Source organism: Rissa tridactyla, chromosome 16 (assembly GCF_028500815.1).
Source record: "Rissa tridactyla isolate bRisTri1 chromosome 16, bRisTri1.patW.cur.20221130, whole genome shotgun sequence".
NCBI classification, from domain to species: Eukaryota; Metazoa; Chordata; class Aves; order Charadriiformes; family Laridae; genus Rissa; species Rissa tridactyla.
The window spans coordinates 4,459,356-4,485,233 of record NC_071481.1 but is presented as its reverse complement, the minus strand read 5'-3'; the positions used below and the strand labels follow the sequence as shown (position 1 = coordinate 4,485,233).

General features: G+C 44.8%; 1 protein-coding gene and 1 long non-coding RNA gene across 13 annotated transcripts in view; one reads left to right on the top strand and one right to left on the bottom strand.

Moving 5' to 3' along the window:
• Window positions 1-14,628, top strand: LOC128918287 (uncharacterized). The gene is made up of 5 exons (XR_008469486.1): window positions 1-168; window positions 7,880-7,957; window positions 8,953-9,094; window positions 12,168-12,490; window positions 12,617-14,628. It is a non-coding gene; the product is annotated as an uncharacterized LOC128918287 (long non-coding RNA).
• The window catches only part of CASZ1 (castor zinc finger 1), a 243,292-nt gene continuing 218,439 nt past the window's right edge, over window positions 1,026-25,878 (bottom strand). For 11 of the 12 annotated variants that reach the window (XM_054222318.1, XM_054222316.1, XM_054222314.1 and 8 more), the window contains 9 exons: window positions 24,789-24,949; window positions 21,271-21,393; window positions 19,884-20,219; window positions 17,946-18,144; window positions 17,232-17,403; window positions 14,177-14,325; window positions 12,048-12,282; window positions 10,331-10,624; window positions 1,026-6,962 (listed from right to left, as the gene is read on the bottom strand). In XM_054222318.1, the coding sequence (XP_054078293.1) occupies window positions 5,713-6,962; window positions 10,331-10,624; window positions 12,048-12,282; window positions 14,177-14,325; window positions 17,232-17,403; window positions 17,946-18,144; window positions 19,884-20,219; window positions 21,271-21,393; window positions 24,789-24,949 (2,919 nt within the window). In that variant the 3' untranslated portion in view covers window positions 1,026-5,712. The remainder of the gene's footprint in view (window positions 6,963-10,330; window positions 10,625-12,047; window positions 12,283-14,176; window positions 14,326-17,231; window positions 17,404-17,945; window positions 18,145-19,883; window positions 20,220-21,270; window positions 21,394-24,788; window positions 24,950-25,878) is intronic. The other variant, XM_054222323.1, reaches the window with a different exon arrangement.

Genomic DNA, 25,878 nt, shown 5'->3' with positions numbered 1-25,878 from the left:
CCCATGACTGCTGGATCGGCTGTACCACGGCAGTGTTGTGTCGCGCTGTGGCTGTCAGGACACCATTTTGCCTGAAAGGCTTTCTCATCCCAGATGGCATCGCTGTACTTTGCAAGCACATGGTTTATAACAAGTTTCTGCTGCAGGAAAAAGCTACGGTGTGGCCAGGTAAGGAATGCTGTCTTTACGATCTCTGATGCATGGCATACAGCCTTCTGCGGTCTTGCTAAGTTCTGTCTAAGTGTATGGCTTCAACATTGCGTTTTATTAGCCCCATCCCTTCTCTGCAGACAGAATGTTTCTTTCATGCGCCTTGTGTGTTTTGTCAGGGTGACAGTCGAACATCTATTGATTCAGTGGGCTTTGAATCTCATCGTAAGGTTTCAAGTGGGTTACAGCAAGCACGGTTCCACCATGGCTCCCAACTCACCACCCAGAGTTTGCAGGCCAAGTAGGAAGGGAAAACTCAAAACGTGAGTAGTCACGTCTCCAATGCCAGGTCCCAGTTCAGCAAGTCATGGCAATGGAAGCACTGCTTCTATTAGGGGCCTCCATGAGCACTTCAAATAAAACTACAGGGCTGCTTAAAAAGCTGGAGGCCAGAGTCCATATAAAGAGAACGCTGTTCCTATTGTACTTCTCACCTTAGTACTGGTGCTAAAACAGTGGCTGTTAAAATGGGTGCAGGGCCATTATTGGGACTGCACTGCTTTAAAAGACCCGAACTGCTCCAAGACTTGTTAGGTCTTAAAAAAATAAAACAACTCCTCAATCAAGAAGACAACTTGATCACTTAAAACTTTGGGGTTTTTTTCCAGTTTTTATTGAGTGAAAATGTCAAACCTTGCATCAGTCATGCAAAAAAAAAAATCAAATAAATAAAACACATATATTAAATTTCTAATAGCACTAAATTCAAGTGGAAAAATATTCAGTTCTTAATAACGCAGGTGCTGAAGAGACCAGATTCAAGTAAATCAGAGCACACCATCCTGTTTAGGGTGTTTTTTTTTTCACTTTCTGCATTTTTGTCTCAAAACCTATATATATATCTATATATCTATATATATGTATATACATATAGATATATACACACACACATATATATGTGCATACATATTATTTTTATATTTATATATATACACATACATATTTATAAAACATTAAAAAGAGCATTGGTGGTTCAAGCATTTATTTCCCCCCCTCCCCCACGGAAAGAAAAAAAAAAACAACAACAAAACAAAAAAAATTACACATTTAAAATTCAAAATGAGCTAGCAATGGCTTATAGTCCTAGTGTGCAATATGGATATTACAAAAGGCTAGAATCCTCCCTCTTTGTCTTTTTTTTTCATTTTTGTTTTTTAAAGTTTTTTTTTTTTGCTACATTGGAAAATTTTTTTTTAATTTTTTTTTTTTTCTTTACAAAATTCCTTCCACGCAGACTTTAATCCAGTTGAGTTTGTGGCTAGAATGAACAATCTAGTCAATAGTTTTTATTTTAGTTCATTTTTTTGCTCTTCAGCAGTGAATGGTAGCAGAATCAGGAGGGTCCATCTCAAGGTTTATTTTGTTTGGTTTTTATCTTGTTTTGGACAGAATAGTTCCATTTCCTCTCTCCTCTTTCCCCCTCCTCATACAGTTAGCTGAATCTCTCTCTCCGCATTCTTTTAAGCACATATTTCAATAGTATTGTATTAACACTCCTACTGATATGATACCGTGAAGTGAAAAAAAAACACCTCGCTGTAATAGGGATCTCTGTGTTGTTGAGGCCTTTGTTCAGAAAAGCCCTTAAGCACAGGCTTAAATCTGTGCCCGTTCAGAACGCATCTGCTTAAGAGTTTTGCTGAATGCAAGCCTTAACATGGCAGAATAAAAAGACAGGTTTAACTTTCTTGACTTGTTGTTGTTGTTGTTGCAAATAGAGACATAGATTTACAGAAACAAGACTTGGAGAAGGTTGAGGGAGACACGCTCTGGGGCTAGGGCCAGGGTGGCCCTGTCTGGAAGGGCAGAGTGGCCCTTGTCCTCTGAGGATGACTGACCATCTGCGGGGTCAGGCCCTGCACGGGCGTCACATTCAGCAGTAGCCTCTTAGGAAACAAATCTCATTCCCTGTGCCAGCTCCCAGAGAAGAGGTGACCGAAGTCTGGGAGAAAGGCTGAGATGTTAGGGAGAAGGAGGGTGCCTGGGGGGAGAAAATGGTGTGCATAGATAAACACAGGCCCTTCCGGCACGCTTAGCCACACGAGAAGGACATGTGAAACAGGGCCCCGTTCCTGCGCCTGTCCTGGTGCAGTTGCGCTGGCTGCACCTGCCTAAAGCTGCCTCCCGGGATGATCTCTTGTGTCCAGTGCCAGCCAAAGTGGGCCAGCGTTAGCAGGGCCACTGGCAGATCTTTTACCCCCTTTTCTCCACACGCTTCTGCTTTCTCCCACTGTTGTGCAGCGATTCAGCCAGTGGAGTCTGGTGAGATATGAAAGGGGAGAGGTAAAGCCACTACGTCCCGGTGCAGGTTCCCAGCTCCTCACAGCAGGGAACCAGCCTGTCTATCCCAAATGGAAAGAAGTGGCCCGGGTGAGCCCCCTGCCACTGAAACCAGACCCCCCCTCGCCTTCAGGGTCAACAACGCTCATAGGCAGGTTCCAGGTAAACCTCGAGGATGTTGTACTGAAGGCAGTACGTTCCATCCTGCTCCCACAAAAGTCACCGATACACATCACGTTGATTTCAGTGGTACAAAATAAACACATCTCTTTTTGCAAGATGTGGCTTGTGTTACATCCAAGGATTCCTCTTGGAGCCCATCACCATCCTATCTAAGTAGCTGAATATGGGAAAAATGTACAAGTATAGAACCTGCAGCAAATGCCATTAAAGTAAAATCTTTTTTGCCCCATCCCATTTCTAGAAATTCCAGGGCCTCGTTCCCTCACTCTGCCCCAGGAACATGAGCTTCATTATCTCCAAGAATTGAGCTGTGCTAGAAAACACATGGTTGAGGGCAGGGGATATACCAAACAAAACAAAAACAAACAAAAAAAATAAAACCCTATAAAAATAAAAGCCACACAAATAGCTGATAGAGGAAAAGAACTCCAAAGAATTAAATATACTACAAACTAGTAATAACAATATTTCATTTGTTTTGTTTTCATTTGTTTCATTTCTACAAAATTCAAGTTAGAATTCGGAATCGTGCAGCTCCGGTCAGTGCTAGGAGTGTGAAGTCAGCCTCAAACCGTAGCATTAAGGCCCCCCTCCCCTGCCACCCTCTACAAACAAACACTACATTGAAGAAAAAAAAAAAAAAGAGAGAAAAAAAATTGCACACAATTAACCATATCTAAGGGCTATCCAGAAGGCAGGTGACCCCCCCTCATCCCCCTGGCATTGGTGGTTTCTCTTTTGTTCTATATATAGTAATAACCTTTACAGGAAAAATACTGTACAACTTTTTTTTTTTTTTGCCTTTCCTTTTGAAACATTATCTGAACGTTCTGTCCCTACATTTACACAGCGGAGCTGCTTGTTTATAAATCAGACCTGATCTGCACCAGTTCCTTAGGGAAATAATTAAAAAAAAAAAAAAAAAAAAAGCAACCTAAACTTGAGGCCTTTATCTGTTAAGGGTGAAAACAAATGATGGGGATCCCTTGGAGCTGAAGTGCTCACGGAGTTGGGGGCGGGGAGGGGGTGCCTGCATGATGTTAGAAAAAATAATTAGTTTTTTTTTTAAAAAAAAAAACAAAACGACAAACTTCAGACACAAGGAACCTTTTGCTAGGCTGGTATACTTACAAACTGGCACTGAAATAACTATTATCAGAATTAATTCATACGGCTAGTCCTTCTGGAGCCCAGGTGTGTGTAGACAAGCCCTCTCTTTCAGACTCAGGCGAGGATTTGGGGTCAAACAGCTCCTGTCTCACCTGTCAGAGTCTGGGCCAGTATCCTGTAGTGTGTGTTCCCAGACTGGGCAAGGAAAAGAGAGCAGGGAAGAGCTTGTAACCAGGGGAAAGCCCAAGCTTCTGGAGGTGGCAGGTCTCAACACGGTATAGTTGCATTTGCGTATGCAGTGCCCAAGCTATTAGCCCTACTTGGCAAAATTTCTCAGCGTGGACCCAGAAATGCACTAATTCTTAGCTGGACTACATCCTGGCCTCAGCGAGCATCTCCCCCATCTTCGAGTTCTCTGTGCTGCGTAGCCTGCAGCAGCCTCATGTTTCGTAGCTGCAAAAACCACGACCAGGCCAACAGCTACACAGGTGCTGCAGAACAGCGTAGTCCCCCCTCCCGCCCCAGTGCTGAGCAAAAGAGACCCCCCAGTCCGAGCAGGACATCCTGCAGTGCGATCCTGAATGTTTCCCTGCCTTCTCCTCCCTCTTCAGTGGTGCCTTCACCCTCTCCCAGAAGTCACCACAGAGCCGTATCGGTCCATGCAGAAAGACAGACCTGCCCATCTGCAGTGAAAGGCTGGGGACGAGGGCTTGGGGACCGGGGACATACCTGTCATCGTACGACTGCTTGGGTCAGAGAGCAAGTAGTATTTTCAAGGCTGCTTTAATGGCTAGGACGCTCTTCTGCGAGCACGGTGCTCCTTGTGCTGCACCGTGGGACAGAGTGTCAGCTCACAGCCTCCTGAGATGGGGATACTGAAGCACCACAAAAACGCCTCACCCTCAACAGAGAGGAAGCACCTGGGAGTTGGGATGAGATGGAACTGGATGGGAGATTAACCCCAGTCCTCCAGTGTGACAGACCCTTTAACTGCCTGCTGTGTTCTTCCCAAGTTACTTCAGCTAAATCCCTACAGGCAGAACAGCAGGGATGAGGAGAGGTGTCCTACCGAGAAAGTGTAGACTGAGAAAGTTTTACAATATAAATATCATTCAAAATTATTATCATTAATAGTAAAAAGGATCTGGAAGAACAGAGGAGTGTCCCATTCCCACCCCTGCTCATTCATTAATGCGTCCTCATTTATGTGACAATAAATACCCACTCCCACCCTTGCTGTCTGATGCCATTCATTTAATGCTGGAGAAAGAAGGGGGGAGGGGTGGAGAGAGAGAGCGCGCACCCCTCACCCCCTCCTTCCCACTGGCAAAAGCTGAGCTAGTTGTCTTTGTGACACCAATTCCTTGAACTTTATATATGTGTGTGTGTGTGTACATTATATATATATAGAGAGAGAGACACACACACAAATATATATTTCTAAAATTCATTACCTGTTGTTCCCACCCACCCCCCTCCAAGAAGTGGAGATTATTATTAATATCGTACAACTGAAAACATGGAAAAATAAAACCCAGAAAGAAAAATGGGGGGATAGAGCCCCACCCATAACAAAGGGTCCCCAGATGGGCACAGGCCCCACGCACCATGCAAGGAGCAAGGAAAAGCAGCTGGTACCCTCAAGGTTCATGTCCGTATAAAAGGGTATTTTTTGCTGCATCCTGTCCCCGTGTTCTGTGATCTGCAGAATGAAGCGATGCAGCACCAGTCCTGCTGCGAACCTGTCTCTCTTATGGGGCCTGTGGGAGGAGCATGGGTTTCCTTCCTTCCTCTCTCTCTCTTGTGTGTGTGTGGCACGGAGTTTGCTTTTCACTTGCTGTCCCAATCTTTGTTCTTGCCTCATATGGGGTCCTCTTAGTAATTCTGTGTAAGAGCAAAACCAAACCACTGCCGCTGTTGTCTCAAAGATTAAGGAGAAGCTGCTGGAGCAGTGGTAGAGGCTGGGGCAGCAGCTGGAGCTGGAGCAGGAGTTGGGGCTGGAGTAAGGGCCGGCTCGCCCTGTGGCCTGGAAGCATCGCCATGGTCTGTGGAAGAAGCAGCCTCCTCTGGTTCTCCATCTTCTTTAGTGGCCAGGCCCTCAGGGTCAGGCAGCGATTCTTCAGAATCTGTGTTCAGGTCTTCTTCTTCATCATCCTCCTCCTCCTCATCATCATCCTCTTCCTCTTCATCATCATCCTCTTCTTCGTTCATCTCCTCCTCATCATCCTCTTCATCCTCTTGGGAAGAGTCATCCTCATCCTCCACATCACCAGAGCCAGATGCTGCCGCCCCCCTCTCCTGAGGGGCGGTCCCGGCTCTGCTCGGTGATGGACCTTCAGTGACTTCTGACTGCTTCTTGCTGAGGTCCAGGGAATCATTGAGGCCCACGCCAGCCGCATTCTGCAGGAAGAAGAGGGAGCTGTTGTTGTCAGTGCTGAGGTTGAGGGAACTGTCCAGGTTGATGGAAGAGTTCTGGATGTCATACTCGAGAGTGGAGTGGGCAAGGCCCTCCGGGCCAGGAGAGATGGCAGGAAGCTCCCCTCGCTCCTGCTTCTCGTGTTTGCGCTTGTGCGAGTCCATCTGTGACATGCCCACCACTGTGTGTTTGCAGCCAGGGTAGGTGCAATGGAAGTGGGAGCACTTGAGTTTGTACTTGCAGTCAGGCACCTCGCAGTCCACGCTTGAGCTGAACTGGCAGAAGCCAGCAGCACTGATGACGTCCTGCTTGCCGTGGTGCTTACGGTGGGCTGTCACCTTAGTGCTGTCAGTGCAGCGGAAGCCACAACGCAGACAGTGGAAGTGTGTGCTATTGCCAGAGAACTGACAGTCTGGGAAGTTGCAACTCAGCGAAGACTTGAAGCGTTTGAAATCATCCAATACCAGGTTGTCAACACGATCATGATGCTGGGCGTGCTTATACATGTGGGTACGGCCACAGAACTTGTAGCCACAATTCTCCCGCGTGCAGTGGTAGTGGGTAACCTTGAGAGAGAATTGGCAGCTGGAGTCCTTGCAGTCTTCGTAGAGGTCATAGCGCCGAAATCCCTCCAGCATCATCCCTTCATCCAGCATCTTGCGTGAGGATGCGGTCTTGCGGCGCTTGCCAAACGGGGACATGTCTTCAATAATCCAGAAACGCTTTTTGGCCCCCGAGGCAGTTGGCATAGTGATGGTATTCCCTGAGGAGACAAAGCGAAGAGTGGTGTTGCTGACAGTCAGGTCTCGCTTCATCCCCTAACCGTCCTGGCAAGCTCTGTATTTGCCAAGACACGATGCTGCAACTGTTCCCACCCAGCAGCTCATCCCTCACGCTCTAAGTAAGCCTGGACTCTGGGACTGTGGGCTGGCTGATCCCTGCTGCTCATCGCTTTCGCAGTTTTCAGCATATCCAGCCTTGCCTTTAATTGCTGCTCTGGTATACATGATATTGTCCAAATGCTAACTGCTGCTGCTCTGTTTGCCTACTCTTGCAGTTTCTCCTGCTGCTTAGTTAACCTCTGGTCCCATTTTTCTCAAATCAGACTTTAATACAGAGGAACTGGCTTGTTCCAATCCAAGGACTGAGGTGTTTTACTGTAGTTCTCTGGGGTTAAAGTGGTAAAAGAGTTTAAACATGCTAAAAACTGGTACGTGTATGCTGTTTTCCCCAATCCAGGCTCTTTTAATACACTACAATTGCCAAGGGCGGGCAGGAAGTGAAGGAAGATCCCATGCGTGATTAAAACTGCAAGGGGGGGAATTTATAGAAATAGGATGGACTTTGGCCAGGAGACTGCAACATCCCTCACTCTAATGAGCCTACATATTACGATGAGTGCACTTAGAAAGACAGATGGACAGATGTTCAATGGGGCTAATTCTCATCATCACTAGCCAGTGGACTCTGAGAGAAAACACCAGTTCTACAGCTTTCCCTTGGGTCTCAAAAATCACATGATGCCCCTAGTAAATAAAGAGCCCTCATCTATCTTCCACTTCCATTCACAGGGCCAGCGTAACTGGCTAGTGCTCACGTCCCCTAGGATCAAGCTGACATCAAGGACTCGACCTCATTATATCTATTAACTTCTTTTTCTTCTCTGCTTGCTATTTCCAGAATCAAACGACCATCTCCAGTATCAACATGCAGCACAGATGAGGTTGTAGGCAAGAATTCCTCACCAGGTGCAGAATTGTGAGTGTAATTGGAAATTATAGCTTGCAACTAAAACATACTTTTTTTTTTTTTTTTTGCTTCTCTTGATGCTGAAACTGCCATCCTTTTAAAAAGAGGCATGATTTGTGACATGCAGTCCCTGGGGCCTGAGAATCCAGAGCAGCTTGCATCCTTGTCTAGAAGACTGAAGAAACAGTCATCTCTTTGACTGTTGCAGAATTATTTTTTTTCTGGCAGGTATTAAAAGCGATGAGTGCTATTTTTGCCATACATGTCCCTTCAAATGACAACCTTTTAAGAGAACGTGGTGATTGTTGAAGGAAGCCTCCAGAAGTCAAACTGGCACTGCACTGAAAGATGCAAGTCCATGGAAATGGTAGCAGCAACCTCATCTCCTGCATCATTCACAGGGTTGCAGGAGAAGCAAAGAACAAAAGATTTTTCCACACCCATTCGTTACGTGGCACTTTTGCTGCAAATAAGGACACCAGCTTGGGGCATGCATGGTGAGACCATCTTAGTGACATGTAGCTGGTGGAAACTACATGTTAAGGCTAATTTAACCAGCTACCAATGGAGGAGTAACTTTCTGTCCCTATAGATTTTAAATTAGCGAGCTCTAAGCAATAGACTCTGTGACCAATTACTCTCTGCTCCCCCTCAAACATCTGGTATTGTAAAATCTCTTTCTCCACTTCCAGGCGAGTAGTCTAAGTGCATAGTTGCCTGGACAAATCACTGCTATTCAGATCAACTCCTTACTCCTTCTTTTAAAAAAATTACAGCCAAACCATCAAGTCCTTTATCATTAGTTAGAACACTCATCTCGTCTGCCTGCGGACAGGAATACAGGATAAGCCATTTTAGGGGAAAGACTCTGGATGGGAAATTTGGAAAATAACTAGAATTTAAACTTTACCTGTTTTAAACTCAGTGTATCTGCCCAGCTTTCACAACAGTTCAAACAGATGTGCTTAGAACTTTAGTTAAACCAATTTTCTTTTCTCATACAGGCTAAGTTTGAGAGCACGGGTATGAAGAAGAGACGATAACCTGGTACGCTCTCCTCCTTAAGCCTCTAGACAACGTTCAGTCCCCAGCACCCAGTTGAAGGTTACAAGCCTCAACCGATTTAATCCCAAGCAAATCTCGATGGTAAGCGCATGCCATAAACTTGTCTTTTCAACTACTAATAATGTAAACATTCATGAAACTATACAAAGGTAAAAAGAAAAGAAATGTAAAAATATATCATTAGAGGAAAGCACAGCACAAGGTTAAGATGTTTCAGGTTGCATGCAAGTAAGTTTAAAAAAAAAGAAAGCAGCAAAAATACAGTTTCTTGTGAATTTTGTTCACTGAAATACACTCCTCTGGACAGGGCAAGGATCCTTTTCCTGCCAAGTCCCACGAGAAAAACCTGTGAACTTCCAAGTGGAGTTGGTCCTCCAGCCATACTCCCAACCATTTACCTTGGATTTGCACATTACTAAAACTGGCAGGAAGAATGACTGGGACATTTGTAGGCTGCCAGAATCCTCTTAAGTGTGAACTTTAAGCACAAATACGCCTTTAATTAACTAGAAAAGAGCTGGCAGTTGGGAAAAGAAGCCAAAACTGAGACACACCCTAAAAAGCATTCCCAGCTGGAATGAGAATCTCCAGCCTGAGACATCTCTGATCTTAGTCACACATGGGAAACATGGCAGCTTAAAACTAAAAATCTAGATGTATTTTCTGCAGCTGTAAGAGCAGATGTAAATAACAGTGAGTGTGAGAAACAGCCTGAGCTGTCTGATGATGTCACCGTGGTGTCAGACTGTACTTCACTCTGGTGCTCGGGAAAGCAGCCCTCAGTTTTTTTTATGGCTTCGTATATGGATAGGAAGCAGTGAAGCTTACAAGATCTATAAAAATATGGGAACTGGGTACCTTGTCAGACATTTACCTGCTGGGATGTGGGCAGCAGACTATGATAGGCACTGGGTTGGGTGGCCTGGAAGATCGGAACAAGAATTCCAAGTCCCATTAATGCTACATGAGCAAAAGTTTGCTTTGTGGCCACCCTGCTGTTATCAAGAGGCTGAAAGTACATTTAAACTATGGATTTTGTTAGATTTGGAATTCCATAGTTTGGAATTGGTGGAAATTGCTCTCAGGTATCTAGATGTCCCTCAGTGATTTGCTGTGGTTTTGGTTACCCTTCTTAGCTGTGGTTACTGTGTCAGCAGACAAAAGGAGTAGGCACGGACGGGCCCTTGGATACAGTTAAGACACAGAGTGACGTATGCTTTTGTACTGACCCAAAGGTGCAGAGAAAAAAAGGTGGGCAGGGTGAGTAGGGAAGGAGATGGGCACAGGACACTAAGAGAGAAAGCAAAGAAGTGTTACCTGCTGCGTCCTGAACTAAGGGAACGTCACTTTTTACTGGAGTTGGAGTGGCAATGATGGGCGAAAACCCAGTGGTGCTGGCGGCAGGCATGACAATGCCTCTGCTGGATCCAAGAGTGGCACTGAGCAGAGAGTATGACAGACAAGATGGAGAGAAAAGATAGGGGAGGGTGGGAAGGGGAGACCTAAGCAGGGCTTGTGAGAAAGATGGAGGCAGAGATGGTGGCTGAGGTTGTGGTGCATTGTGGGTGGCATCATCAGCAGCAGCGGTAGCAGTAGGAGGAACCAGGCAGCCTGGAGAATGTGGAGAGAAAAAAAAGCAGAAAAAAAAAAAGGAAAAAAAAACCAAAACAACAAACCCAAACCAAAATAAAAACAAAACAAAACAAAAAACAAAAGAACTGAAATGAGAACCCAAGAGCAGAAGCAATATGATGAAAATGGAAAATACATTCACAAATGTATGAAACAGAACTGTAACAGAGAAGAAACAGAAGGTGAGGAACTGACAGCATCAGGAAGAGAAGGGTTGTCTCTGCAGAATGTATGGTGGCTTTAGTGGCGTGGGGGAAGAGCCACAGGCTTTCATGCAGAAATTCCTGCTCGTTTGGTCCTTGTTCATCTGTATAGTGCCAGCTTGTACCAGCTCATAGCTGTAAGGGTGGTCTTACGCTGTGGGTGGGTGGAGTTGCTCACTACCTGGACAGCAGTGGGGGGCCGTGTCCTAGGAAGTGTGACTGGGCCAGACGGTGTCCTGACAAAGAAGAGAGTGCCAGGAACCACTGTCCCACCAGAACTCTCTGGAGGAGCTTTAATGCCATGGGGCAACCACTGTCATAACCCAGCAGTGTTCATACAACATATGGTTAGATGTGTGATATGATAACCTTCATCTAACTGGTGTAGCAAAGAAAAGTAGGAACAAGTGTACAAAATTAAAGCAAACTCAGTGAGGCAGCCTATCTAGAGTGTAACACTTCAACCTGGGAAGGACAGCTAAGAGATCCCTGGATCACCACTAGATGATAACAGAATTCATAAAAGATATCTGACTACTGAAAAGATAACCCTGTAATACAGGGCAGGGGGAGATGGCTGCACATTATCCTGGCAAACAGGAAACAATGGCAGAAACTTACTTCCAAAAAGAGGGGATGATGGTGGTTTCCTCTGTGCAACGCTGCACAAAGTGGAATAAGAGTCTTTGCATGAGGATTGGAGCTTGGTGAGCTGCTTTTATATGTTGATTTCTCAAGATGTGGTAGGTTTTTTTCCCCTGTGTATATAATATTTGTTATTGGTTTTTCTGTACCTCGACAGTATAGGAAAGTGCCTGACTTCAGATGCTGCACGAGGAAATACAAAAGGATATCAGGGGAAATGCCGAGTACAGAACAGGCCCACAACCTACTTTTTTTTTTTTTTTTTTTTTAAATCGGTTATTAAAATAGATCCAACTCCAAGACACAGGATAAAAACCTCTCTTCAGGGGAGGAAAAAAGATACACTGTTAGTTCATGGATGCTTGAGATGCACATTTTGATGGATCTCTTCTCACAAATGGTGAAGGGAACTAGGTTAGTATGAGGCACTATTGTGAAGCTGGTACAGTTTATGTTTTAAGGTGCAGTTGTCCTTTGGCCCCTTTTCATGAGTTTATCTCCCAAGAGAGCAGGCAACTGATGATCCATTTCACACACCCTCCCTTCTCTCTTACCTGCTGATGTACTTTCATTGCCCACTGGAGTGCTGGAGCAGCTGCGGTCCATATTGGAAGATTCAGAGGAGATACCCCCAGGGCTACAGCCAGTGTAATCCATGTACTCATCTGTTTCAGTGTCCATCATGCTTGGGGGTCCCTGAAAGGAAGCTGGGGTTCCTGATGAGGCTGGGCTGGGTGCCATGCTGCCAACCTGGGGGAGATTTTCACTTCTTGGAGTGTGGCCAATAACCTGCAGCAAGAAAACAGGACGGGGACTTTCACACCAAAAGCAAGATGCCAAGACCAAAACCATCTGTCTGCACGTTTATTTCTCACTGCCACAGTTCAGGAGGGATAGCTGGAACATGCTCGTGAGTGGAAGCCATGGCACTGTGGCTAGGAGCGTGAATCTTCCTTCACTGGGAGCTCAGAGCACTAAACTTGGCACATGTATCCTGGTATGTGAGTTGTGATGCGTTCAGAGGCTGGGAGTGTTAATCTTGGCACCAGGATCCTGGTGTGTGGATTCTGATGCATTCAAAAACAGGAGGTGTTAATCTTGGCATTACTACCTTACCGTGTAGGTCCTGCTGCATTTAGAGACTGGAAATACAACTACTGACATGACTGTCTTGGACGCTGCATGCTGAGACATTGCAACAGGGGAGCAGAGACTGAAACCAGTGACGTGCCTGTAGGCTGTGTTCACACACAGCTGCTGTGGCCTGGCCCGGCCTGGCCTTCTGGAGAGTTACGTGGGTAGGTATCCAGAAGCAACGTATATCCAAACATCACTAAGTGCCTACTGAGGACTAAGGAACGGGGAAACTGGAGTTAGTACATTTAAATGCAGAAAGGCAGTGGCAGTACAGCAATCTGGTTAGCTCTGCCATGTGCCCTGATTTGTGGTTTCATCCTTGTTTTGTTGTTTGTTGGACTGCTCGATGGGCTGAGCACAGCAATAGGGTAAGACAGCACTGTATGTTCCAGCCACGATTACCACTTCTCCAGTGCTGAAGTGACATAGGATTGCCAGAGAAAGGAGATGGAGGTCAAAACTAGCATTTTCTGCTCAGCATGTACTAAAATTCTTAGGGCTAGACTCAGCATGTACTGCTGAGTAGTGCACACAAATCTGTTAAATTTCCTAAGTTTGATTCTTGTACCTAAGCTTTTCATGTTCAGAACAAAAACTACCACAGCAGTTAACACCGGTTCCTTGACATCTGTGAAACCATTCAATCCAACAGCAGTTGAACAATTAACTTATTGACCGTACTTAATAACTAATAGGGACCTCCCATTCCCATGTTGTGGAGTGAAACAGCGTTCCCATCTTGCTTCTACAGAATGGCCCCTTTTGTTTTTCATATACGAGATGTCCTTAGGGTCAGATCACTTAAATAAAGCTAGCTTGTTTCATCTCCCAAGTCAACGGAAGTTAAAGCAACCAGGGAATACGAAGAACAAGCAGGAGGTTGCAGGACTGCTGCCATTCTGAGCAGCAGCTCAGTGCTGCTGTTGAAACTCTTCAATTTATTCACGAGACAGGCAAACCTCAGATGTCAGTTGCTCTCAGTTATGCGTTAGAAAAGAAGCAACTGCATCGCTCTGCTACTTCCTGAGAGAGGACAAAGGGTGCCCCAAACTAACTCCAAATCAATAAGGGAAGGGAAATTTCGAGACCGGTAGTTCTCCCATCCTAGGTGGAAGGAGCAAATAATTCTTTAAGCGCAACAGGAAATGTTGCTTTAACCAGCATGTTCAATTCTTCCACATCCTAAGCACTTTAATTTTAACAAGCCAATTGGTGTATATTGAGAAAGCAGGGAGTGCCAGTTGTAAATATGAGTATTTTAGTGTTATCTTTCTCAATTTTTTTCTCCATAATTCACACGGAAAAGCTGTTTGCACTAAGTAATGCTCTGATGTCTATGCTTCGTCATCTTTCCTCATATTGTCGAAGTCCAAGTAGGTAAAGCTAGCGTGGGTGAACTCGCATATCCCAGCTGCATCCCCCAATGCAGACATACATCCTTAACAGTTTGGGTGTGAGTGTCTTGGCACTAAAGCAGTTCTGCAGCAAGCAACCGAAGGCACCAACACTACATGCGGATCTACAACTTAAATAACTAGTGAGTCACCTGAGTAGGAACACGATCAAAGTTCTTCCCCAGCATCCTTCTCATGTGCTTTCTGGCGTGGGATGTCATTTGGTGCTTGAGCAGGAAGGAGAACTGGCAGCCCTCTCGAATGCAATGGAAGTGGCTGTTCACCTGGTTGTATTTGCAACCTAAAGACACAAAATCATTGCATGTAGTACATGAAAGGTACCAAGAGGGGAAGGGACTGTAGGGAAGATGATCGGGAGACAGGACAAGGCTGCTGCTACGTGGATTTCTGGTGGATTGAAGATTATCAGTCTTCAATTGGGTTCTATCCCAATTGAATTCTATCCCAATCTATCCCTAGACTATCAATCTGCAAGATCATGGGTTCTTCAGCAACAGTCCTGAATGAAAAAAAAACATAATCTTTTGATCTTTTGCCTGCTGAGCAACTGCAAGAGTGGATTACAGTGTACATAGACTTAAGAAGTGAGCTTGAGCTGCAGACTAGTCCCATCCCTCTTTGTTGTGTTATAAAGAAAGGAATATTACCATTACATCTAATAGTCCCTAATGCTGTCCAGTCTTAGCTAGTGCCTTTTCCTTTAAAAAGAGAACAAACCTAAGACATTTAACTGTATCACAGAAGTTACAACTAAAAATACACACTCACAAGTAGGTTAGAAATGAAAGGTTTGTCTTCTGTTTTTTCCTTTAACTGTGTTCTCAGAAAAGTAGCCTCTTAAAAGCTGTAGCTCTGCACAGTGTATGCTCTCTGGTCAGATAGAAATGAGCCAGGAGGTGTTTATTGCCACTCCAAATTTGTTGTGTAATAGGGGCAGCTACTAAACAAGCAATTTATGTGGGTTCTGGCATACAGCACTTGACACATTTTGCTCCTCATGGGTAGTGCCATGCATGCTGGGACATCTCATTAACAGACAATCCTGAACAGCTACATTCTATAGCTGATAAATAATGGCTTGTTGCAATTAAAGCACAGCTATATCAATAATCAGGTTCTGTCTGTTCTCTATCATCCCTTGGCCATACCCTCACACACACAGATACAGACCGGCTCAGTTTTACTCATCTATCTACATCCATCCACCTTTACTTACACACCTACGTATTTTTCATATCTCTTTCTCTCTCCCTCCCCACCCATACACACATGTATATATTTATACATGCACAAACATACATATAAAAATCTATCGTGTGTGTGCATTTGTTCAGAAACAGTCACAGCCCTTAAAGCAGGCCAGTGCTTTCTGCACCTGTTATATACGCATACACAACGTAAAACGCACAGAGAAGTAGACATGCATTTACATGTTGGTGTAACCATATACACCTACACCAACACATCCAGCTACACCATCCCATCGTGCTGCCTGCAAATGCAGAGCGCTGGTTAAATGTATGTTTATTGCATGGCAAGCCCAACCTATAGGCATACGTACATATTGCTGGATGCATGTACCACATCACTCCCAAAAATAAACACTGCTGACACACGCGCAGCCTGTAGATGCCTCGCTGCCAAACAGCTCCTGAATCACCCCAGCCCATCTTTAGCTCACAGATAGCGTTTTATGTGCACGCCAAGTTTATGTTTGTTTAGGTATCGCACTCCCCCACAGCTCCACCTCATTTGCCCTCCCCATCACGTTGTGCTGTTCTTTGGGATGGAGAACAAACAGTGCTGGCGGGACCGAAACAGTATCAGCAAAGGGCAGGTGAAGGCTCGCCTGTTGCCAGGGCATCCGTGTAGGCTGGGTGTCATATATCATTGTCCTGCTTTGTCTAGCCCCTGCTATCACCTGAAACACCTAACGCTGAGTAAATAACAGCAACTGCTGAATCTACTGACATGTGTAAATGAGACCTAGGTAAGTACTGGCTGTGGCGTGTTGACACTCATTACCCTGGTTACCCCAAACAAGCTACCATTTGGGTACAAATTCTTCATGTATTCAAACCTGAAAATAAGTTTGGTTCTGGTTATTGCGGCTGTTTCCCTGCAATAGGAGAGAACAGCACCCGGGAGTGTTATTGTGAACCCTGTTTTGTTTCAGCCTTTATTCCCACCAGAAGCAATAGGGAAGACTGGGTCTGGGATACTGGTAAGCCAACACACAACTATGAGGGTTAAGTGAATCCCAGGCAGTTCAGGATAGAGCTCTGCTGGAGCGATCCTTAGGGATTCCCCCCAGTTCAGAGCCCTGGCTCTCAGCTCTAGATACCTCCCTGGGAAAGCAGTCTTCTTTCTGTGCCTGTTTTACCAGCTTTATACTAGAGGCATTAGATTTAATAAGCACAGCAGTGCTGCTAACAGTTGTGCCAGTGGGCAAGCCCCAGTCGGAGGCTGTGCCCCATCTCAGGTGTTTCCTTAGGCCGGGCGCTGGTGGGAGGTTGGCACAAAGACACAGCGCTGTATTCCCTGCTGCTCACAAGTGCTGTGGAGAATGGCTTTGGAGGAGAAGGGAGTAGGTTACTGAATGCTCCATACTGCTATCTCCGGTTATTTGTCCTTTGGCTTTCATTATGCTGCACTGGCAATGGCTAAAAAAAAAAGTTTCATTTGAAGCTGCCTGGAATCAGGCAAAGCAGCAACTTCCTTGACGCAGGAAGACTTTTGCACAAGACGCTCATGAGAGCAGGCGCTTCCCCTATGCTTTTTTTCACTCCAGGTGCACTTACAGCACCCTTGAACTCCACCCAAGACAAGCAGTAGGCCCAAAAAAGTACAAAAAAAACCAAACAAAGAAACTGGCCTTGACAATTAGATAAAAAGGAAAAACAAAGGGGAAGCTATATCTCCAAACAAATATATATATATATAAATATGTATATATAAAATCCTCTATATTACAGTTTCTATCCATTTAACTTGCGTCTATTTGTGAAAACATGCTTCAACTCAGGCAGATCAGCAACTACTTTCTGTTTGGTTCCATTTCTTGTTTAGTCCTTTAATGACCAAACATCTTAAGCATAACTCGCGGCTCTAACCCATGGCATTCTTCGCCTGGACATGGGACAGACCACATGAGAAAGGTGATGGGGGAAAGAGAAGAAAACTCACCTAGTCTGCCACACTCCTCTCGCTTGGTAAAATACTTGAAGCCATTGGCTGCCCTTCTCTCTGCCTTCTCGTGTTTTTTCACGTGCCAGGGCAGCTTGGTGGTGATGTTAGTCACAAAGTAGCAGCCAGGACGAAGACAGTGGTAATGCCCTCGCATCCTGAATTCACAGTGCTAGAGAGGAGCAAACAGGGAGGTCGCTTTAAGCATATCTAAAACAAATGCGCTCTCATCTGCCTGCTGCTAATGCTGTCCCTCTGAGACAATCGAGAGAGAGGCCTGAGCTGATAGTGTAGATCGCATCCATTTTATCTTCCACAAGCTGCAGTGCAAACTTGTCCCCTGTCGTGGATTTTGTATGGCTGTCAGGTATTCTGTATTGCACTATTCTACGTTGAAATATCCCAAACTAACTCATGGCTTTCCCTGGTATTCATCATAGATTTTTATTTTATTTCATCTTGTGTCTCTTAGATCACGCTAGTTGCCTTGTCCACTTCACCCAAGTCAAAGAAACATAAAAGCAGTGACATTTTCAATTTGATTAAAGAAAACATTTTGCTAGGACACTAATGAAGACCATTCCATGGTTCTGCAGTTAGACCAGGAACGAAACACTCGGCTTCACTTCCTATTGGGTATCGACTTGCTCTTTCCTATTTTTCATCTCCCGCGCGCACACTCGGGCTGGAACACTGCTTTGGAATTGCTCTTACCTGGTTCGGACAGAGACACTGCAGTGAATAGTAAGCAAACTGGTCTCGCACATTCACCAAATTATTGTTGGGGTTGATGTGGTCCAGGCAGTGGGATTCTGCTTTGCCAGAAGTTTTGCACACATACTTGCAGTTCCCAAAGAGACAGTGGAAGTGGAATTTGTTGGCGTACTTGCAGTCCGTTGCCAGGCAGGGATCGCTGGAATACATCCAAAACCCAATCATCACCTTCACTCATTTCACACATTTGTTTCTTTGCCAAAATTTAATTCAAGGGGAGCCCATCTGAAGCCTCTGTTCCAAACATGGCCTACGTATTTCCCATAGCCACCTTCCTCTTTCGTAAAACTGATGCTGGCAACACTACTGTGATTCCACCAAGCTAGTGTGCTTTCTTGATTAAGATTATTAAAATACAGCAATGCATGCTGGGGTCTGTAGTCTTCCAACTTAAAGCTCTCTCAAGATCTGGGTGGATGCTGTTTCTCCCTTTCTGCCTGTACTTATCTCAATGGATTCACACAGTGTCTCCCATCTTGACTTTGTGTAACCGGAATGAAACTCTTAGGCGCGCACACTGCAAGCTGCCAGGGCTTCCCCTCATTAGACAAAATCAGCAGTGGCCTATTTAATCAGCTAAATGGTTTGGTACCTTACTCCCCTCACCCATTCCATGGATTTCTGGCTGCATGAACAGAGGTCAGATCGGAGGTAGCTGAACATTGATCTCTTGGATCCCAAGCACTGTACCCAACGGTACCTACTCAGACACGTGAAACAGAATTATTACACTTCTTTGAAAGCAGACAAATGACTGTCAATATAGGACCCAGAGACTAATACTCCACCAGCCTGAATAACTCAGGTGTAATGCCTGACCTGATCCTGGCCTCCCGTGTCCTGCCGTAAACCACATAACTTCTGTGCCTCTTTCTTTCTGTGTAACAGAAATAACACCATCATCACAGCAACACTGTGAAACTTCTTTAACGTTTTAAAAGAAGTTCAGCAAGGTACGTTACCTTCTGCCAGACACGTCCCTTGTGAATTGCGTTGTAAACTAACACTACAAAACCAGAGGCACAGAATTTAAGGAGACTCATTACACTTGTACAGAAGTTCAGCCAGGACAGCAAAACTCTGACAAATCTCAAGTGAGAGAGAATTGTTCCCTATTCCTTGAGCGGCTGAGAGACCCATTCCTGGTAAGGCAGAGTCCAAGCACTTTTGTCCCCTCTACCATCTGACCCTCCAGCCTTCTTCACTGAAAAGAAATAAGTAACGAAGCTGTATTACACCGAGTTACTGATGGCATGCCTAGGAAAAGGCCACAGAGCTCACTGGGGACAAACCCAGGAGAAATCCAGCAAGCTTCCTGATCAGCAATCTGTAAACACCTACTCTTGGTTAGTTCTGTGTACTTTGCTGCAGTTAACGCCTCACCTTTGCATGACTGAGCAACTCAGCTGCCCACTGATTTTTTGCTCAACTCCAGAAACTCATGGTAAGTCTCAGACTTGCAGCAAGATCTGGAGGTGGGCTTGTCAGGTGTCATGCTGAAAACTTTAAGATGCTATGCTTCCTCTGTAGCCTTCAGTGTCAAAAATATCGCAAACACGCATGTATTTCTGTACACCTCTCATGAGGTATAAAAAAGGCGTCAGCGATATGTCAGCACGTTTATTTCTCCTCTCAACTTGTACTTAAAAGTGCTCCTAAATGTACTCAAAAATCCTGTTTTTTTTCCTAGGAAAACTGAAGCTATTTTCTAGACTTTATAGAAATAAACTTTCCATGAGATAAAGCCTGGAGTACTTTCTAGATAGAAGGGCTCTCAGTGGGTGAATATAGATACAACACTTCAGCTCTGAGGAGCAGTAAAGAGGGGATTGCAAGGCTGGGGAGGACATAAGGAGACAAGCGTCATCTACAACTTACTTCTCCTGGAACTGGAGAAATCCGGGTTTGACCTGAGGCTTGGCGTTCTCCAGGGAAGTTGTTGCCAAGGGTGAAGTTGCCAGGTTAGGCACTGATGCTGGGATCTGAGGCATCTGGGGTATGGTTGAAGCCAGCTGCTTCCAAGCTAGCAGTGTGGGGGCAGAGGGCACAGTAGCTGGACTTGGAGTGGGCACGTCGAGGGCAGGAGCACTTGCCATGGTGACAGAAGTAGCAGACGGTGATGAAGGGGCCAGTGAAGCCTTATTCTCAGTAGCAGTTGAGAAGGGAGACTCAGAGTTACTTTTCACAGTTCCACCCTCAGTTCGGAAGTGAAAACTGCAAAAAGACAATGTAATTCAGACATAAATTCTTGACCACTGCAATAACTGGATTAAACATAAACAAGAATGTGGCAGGAGTCTGCAAACAAATTAGTTGAGGTTAAATCCTAAAAGGGGCTCTGTCAACTTTGTGGAAAGATTTAAGGGCCTCCTAGACTGTCTGTGAAGAAAATGGAATTCATTAAGAGGGGTGGAGACAGAGAGGTGCAAAAACATGTTGAAATCAGAGAGATGCAAGAATCCCACCCCTTCTTTGCTAGTTCCCTCACTGTAACAGTGGGAGCATATCGGAAATTCATTCTTCACCCAAGAGTCATCTAGAGTTCTGAGCATGCTATAGAGTCTCTGTAACATAGGCCATATTATCTAGCCTGCAGTTCTGGCTACCAAACTCTGGGCTGTCTGCTGCTTTCCAAAATTATGTGAAACGACAAAGGGTTTACAATATAGACCATGGCAAGGTGAGAAGAGGGGCTGTTGGGCCGGACAGTTTGACTGCTTCATTTCAAGATCCTTACCCACACGATGTGAACCTCTTTAAAACAAAACCATATAAACTAAGGGCTAGGGAAAACTTGTTACAAGAGATTTGTCATGACAAGACAAAGAACAATAAAATGTTTTCTGTACTGCACTGATGGGGAGCTGTCTACTCCAGAAAATGTCTGTGTCCTGTGACAATGGTTGGGTTTAACAGGATCTTCTCCCTCTCATATTTTCTTATTTCTTTGTATAGTGTATTTGTGTGCTGTGAGAAATATGGGTCTCCTCGAACATACAGGCTGTCAAGTAGGCTATGGAAAAAACACAAATGTCCAGTTCTCAGCCTTGCCAACACTGTGAGAAACTTTTTCACAAGTTGAGTGTGTTTATTGTGAAACAAAATTAAAGAGTACATAGTGCTCTGCAAAAATTTTATCTGAGCGCAGAGGACTGCCTATGTTCCTGCTCTTGCACAGAGTTCCTCAGTAAGGTCTCTCCTGTCCTGCAGCATGCATGTTGTGGCGTGCTCCCGAGGTCCCCCAGACCCGCGCTCCCCGACTCACTTGGCGTGTTTGATGGCTCCATCCAGGGTGCTGAAGAGGGCACCGCACTCCTCCACCACGCAGTGGAAATGCACCTTGTGGAGAAAGTCGCACTGTGCATCACAGAAATCCTTGGTACCAAACCTGGCCAAAGCAGACAAACAGGCATCTTATGGAAGGCCCCAGAAGAGACGCAGCGTGGGAACAGACATATTTTCTTTGGTTTTCAGTTCTACTATTCTAACGTCACTGTCCCTGCTGCACAAACAGCACTGCTGGCATTGTTGCTTGATTATTGCCTGCTATATAGATCTGAACATGCAGAACAAAAATCCAATTTCTCTCCAACTGAACTTGACGGAGAAACTCCCATTCACTTTTAGTGTGAGCAAAATACAGAACCACTCTGAAACAAAAGATGAAAATCACTAGTGCTCTTAAGCAACTATGTACAAAAGCCAAGGCTCTGAGGAGTGATCAAAGGTTAGAAAATTAAGGGAAATACAGACCAAGAGGACACTGCTAAAACATTACAGGTCTTCTGGGTTTTTTTATTGTTTCAATCTACTGGGAGTAGCATAAGGGAAGAAACAACAGTGGTTCAAGGGAATCTAGATCCAAAATCTGCCCGCTCCCCACCTTGAAACAACAGGGTATCCCATAGATGGGAGAGACGAAGTATCGCCTATATAGCAGTTACAGCCTAGTACGCATACATACTGAAAAGCACAATCCCTGAAGTACAGAAGAAACAATGCTGCAATACAAAAACCAGAGGAAAAGCCATCATCTAAGAGATGCCTCTTGTCATCTCGGAGGAAATGGTCAAGAGGGCAAAGCCAACCAAGCAGGGTTTCACTGCTCATCCACTGCTGAGATTCTCTGGACTTAATAAGAGTAGCACAAATACATGTGATTTCTGGAAACTCCAGAATCACAGGGAATCGAGAAATCAAGTGAAAAACACTGGCAGGAAGGATCTGAAACTTAACAGGGGAATCTTGCATAATTAAGATACAACAAACTACAGTTGCTCTGATGAGCAGGAAAGCAAGAAACAAACAGCAGCCTGTGTGGTCCCAGGAGGGAACTCTTGGCAATTCAAGGGTAAAGGAAAAAAAACTTGTACTGAAGAAGGAAGGTCCGTGGATACAGAATACGTGCAGTCAGTTAAGGCTTGCAGGGAGAGGACGAAGGAAAGAATGGTGCGGTAAGAGGTAAGAAACCAAGTTACTGCAAGATAAGGGGCTCTTCTATCAGGGACAAGAGGTATTGTACTTACAAAGGAGGTCCAATAAAAACGGGAGGTGATGAGTCAAAAATGGCTGCCCTCTTATAAAATTTGATTTGGATAGGAAAACTAAAGACAAAGCAGACAATTAGGGATAAAATGAAGACCTTCTAGAAGAGCAGATAAAGGGACTGATTGGAAAATATAAATATACACAAATCAGCCAGTCTGGATGATGTATGTCCTGAAGTGCAATGGAAATCAACTCACAAACTGCATTACTGTTTGCTATTTTTTAAGACATAGAGAAGAGGGAGGTACCAGGAAATTGGCAAAAAATAAAAATAATAAAATAAAAAAAAAAATCTAGGTACTGATTCTTTCAGGGAAAAAAAAGACAAGCGATCTTTGGCAATTATCATACCTCTAGTCTTAACTTCTCCTTCCAGTAAAGTAATGGAACAAATATTAAGAGGGAGGAGAAAATCATTAAACATCTAGAGGATAAAGGAACCATGAGCAATAAACAGCATCAGGATTATAAAGAATAAATCTTGCCAGACAAATTTAATTGCTTTTTTTGATAGAATTACAAAATTAGTGGATGAAGGGATGCAATATATTTGGATTTTAGTAAAGCATTTTGATACAGTCTCGCATATGCTTAGAATTAATTCAAATTGGCCTGGATGTGAATGCTACCTCATGGATTGAAAACTGGCTGAAGGACCGTAAACAAAGGCTAATGACAAACAGCAACATATTGAGCTGGGAGGAGGTATCCTGTGAATGCCGCAAGGATGACTTTGGTTAGGTCTGAGCTTATTTAATATCTTCATTAGGAATGTAGGAGAAGGAGTAAACAGTGTGTTAATGAAATTCACAGAAGATACTAAACTGGGAGGAGTTGGCAACACCAGTGCAGGAGGAGAAAAATAACACCGGGAGGCCTTGCAAGAGAAGGGAGCAGGTTCAGAATACGAGAGTCGCTATTTGGAAATACACAGCTAATACATCTGGATGTGGGGGGTGTTTTTATACATAGGGGAACTTGTGAGAGCAGCGTTAAAAGCAATCCTGTGTAACAGCGGATGGCAAACATGATCCATGTGCATTATGCAGTATAGATGCAAACAAGGTAGCACAATTGTGAGCTGCGTGTACAGGGGCAGGAAGCTCCTTATGTCTGGAGTGGTGATACAGGAACGGCAGCCCAATTCTGCACCCATTCAGGGAAAAGCAAGAACGACAACTGCAACAACACGATCAGCCGGCTGAGGGGACTAATTTACAAAGTCAGATTAAAGGAAGTAAATAAGCTTGGTTAAATGGTATGCTAAAAGTCTGTGACTATCTGAAGGGGGTGAACTCCAACTACAAGAGAGGAATTATCTGTGGTGGTTCAACCAGGAGAACTGCAACAAAATTACAAAAAGGGAAATTCAGGCAGTATACCATGAAAAAAATCGTGACAGTGAAACATGTTAGGTGGTAGAATAATGCTCCCAGAGACAAGAAAATAGCCACGCTGTTTGGCTAATTAAAACTAGGCTGGACAAAATGCAAATAGACTGCAGGGAAGGATGTCACACTGGCCAGGGGCAGATGGACTAGAAGACTTCCTAATCTTCACCACTGAAGTCTGTGATTTACGAAGTGTCCACAGGCATTTGTAGGCAACGATCTGTGTCGGAGCACAAACCCGTATGTGTCTGCCTGGGTGTATCTGTGAATGCGCAAAGCGTGTGTCTGTCTGGGCATGTATGTGCACGTGTCTGTGTGTGGGTGAGTTTTGTATCCATTCCACTTTCCTTTCGAGCCTCCTTGTCTACAGTAAAACCAGCAGAATCCCAGTTCCCGTACCCCTTATACTCCTGATTCTTTTTGGTGGCCTGCTCCTATGACAAGAGCAAATGCCACAGTAAGCATTTTAAGGCTTCTGTGATCTGTGGGTAGTAGCTAAAAATGGTCCCACAGAAGACCAGTGCTAAGAGCAAGCTGCCGTGGGTCCCCTGCGTTTGCAGACTGGGGCCATAAAGAGGAGCCTAAGATGAAGTCCAGGCTAACAATACCATGTGCAGATCTGTGCTTGTAGCTGGCTCTCAAGATCCCTTTGCAAAATAATTCTATATGGACAGGTATTTCTTAATGGACATCAACAGCTATTGCAGGCATCTGGAACCGAGCACTCCAGAAGGTGATCAGCACATCACAGACCTCTGCATTCAAGTATGAACTAATGAGCCAGACACTCTGCAAAGGAAATAACTTTTGCTTTCCTCTATTCCCAGTTCCATGCTCTCCTTACCGGCGCAGGTACATCTTCCATGGCTCAGAGAGCTTCTCCTGGACGAGTGCCTTCACTGCCTTGCCCAAGTACTGTGTTGGCTCTCCAGACCCGGCCTGGCTGCCGTCTCCTTCTGTCTTAATGTTCAGCAGGTTGCCAAGGCTGGCGCTGGTCTTGGACATCTGGAACAAGAACATAGACACTGCATCAAGCCCAGCACACAGCTGTGGACACTGCCAGTCTGGACACCCTCAGGACTGTCCCCCGGAAAGCTGCATCTTCGAAGATTAAGAGAGAAGACAAGAAGTCTGCACAGGCTGCCTCAACCACACCAGCACAACTTAATAACACCTCACTCTTCTGCATCCTCCACCCAACTATCCCAAAGTGCTCGGGTGCCCATCTAATATTCATGGCGCTCATATAAAGTAATGAAGCATTGTGTCTATTTTATACATGGGGAAACTGAGGTGAAGAGCGACATACCTGGAGTATGGAAAAGGTGTGCAGGCTTAAACATGAATAACCCTTTATAACTCCTACAAAATGCTGGTCTCGCTACAGAGCCAGTGATAGAACTGGTAAGCTGCAGTTTATTTAAAATCATCTTATCCCAGCCACAGGGATGTCTCCTTCTTTAAAGTGACTATTGGGTGGGTGTGTGAGGGGGGAAATCTGATTCAACAGGGGAAAAAATCTGGCTCCACTTAAGTTCATGGAAGATTCTTACTAACTTCAGTAAAGAAATTCTGTCACTTTCTGTGCTACATGGACATATCCTCCACAAAGCAGGACTTGGACTCACAATTTGCCTTGTGTGAAAGGCTTCAAATAGATTCTACACAAAGAAGGTTTAGAGGCCCAAGTGTATGATGTGCAGGACAGAAAAAAATAAGTTACTCAAGAGTGCTTAGAGAGAAAAAGTTCTTTCAGAATAAATGCAAAATTTCCCTGACCCTTTCTTGCTTTGTGGTGCTCTCAGTTACCTCCAGTAAAAACAGTGAAATTCACAGCATGAATAAGATGCAGGATTGGGCCCAATACTTGCATTATAAACTCCACCCACTTGAGGATCTTGAAGCCCTTTATAAATATCAGTTAATTAAGCCTG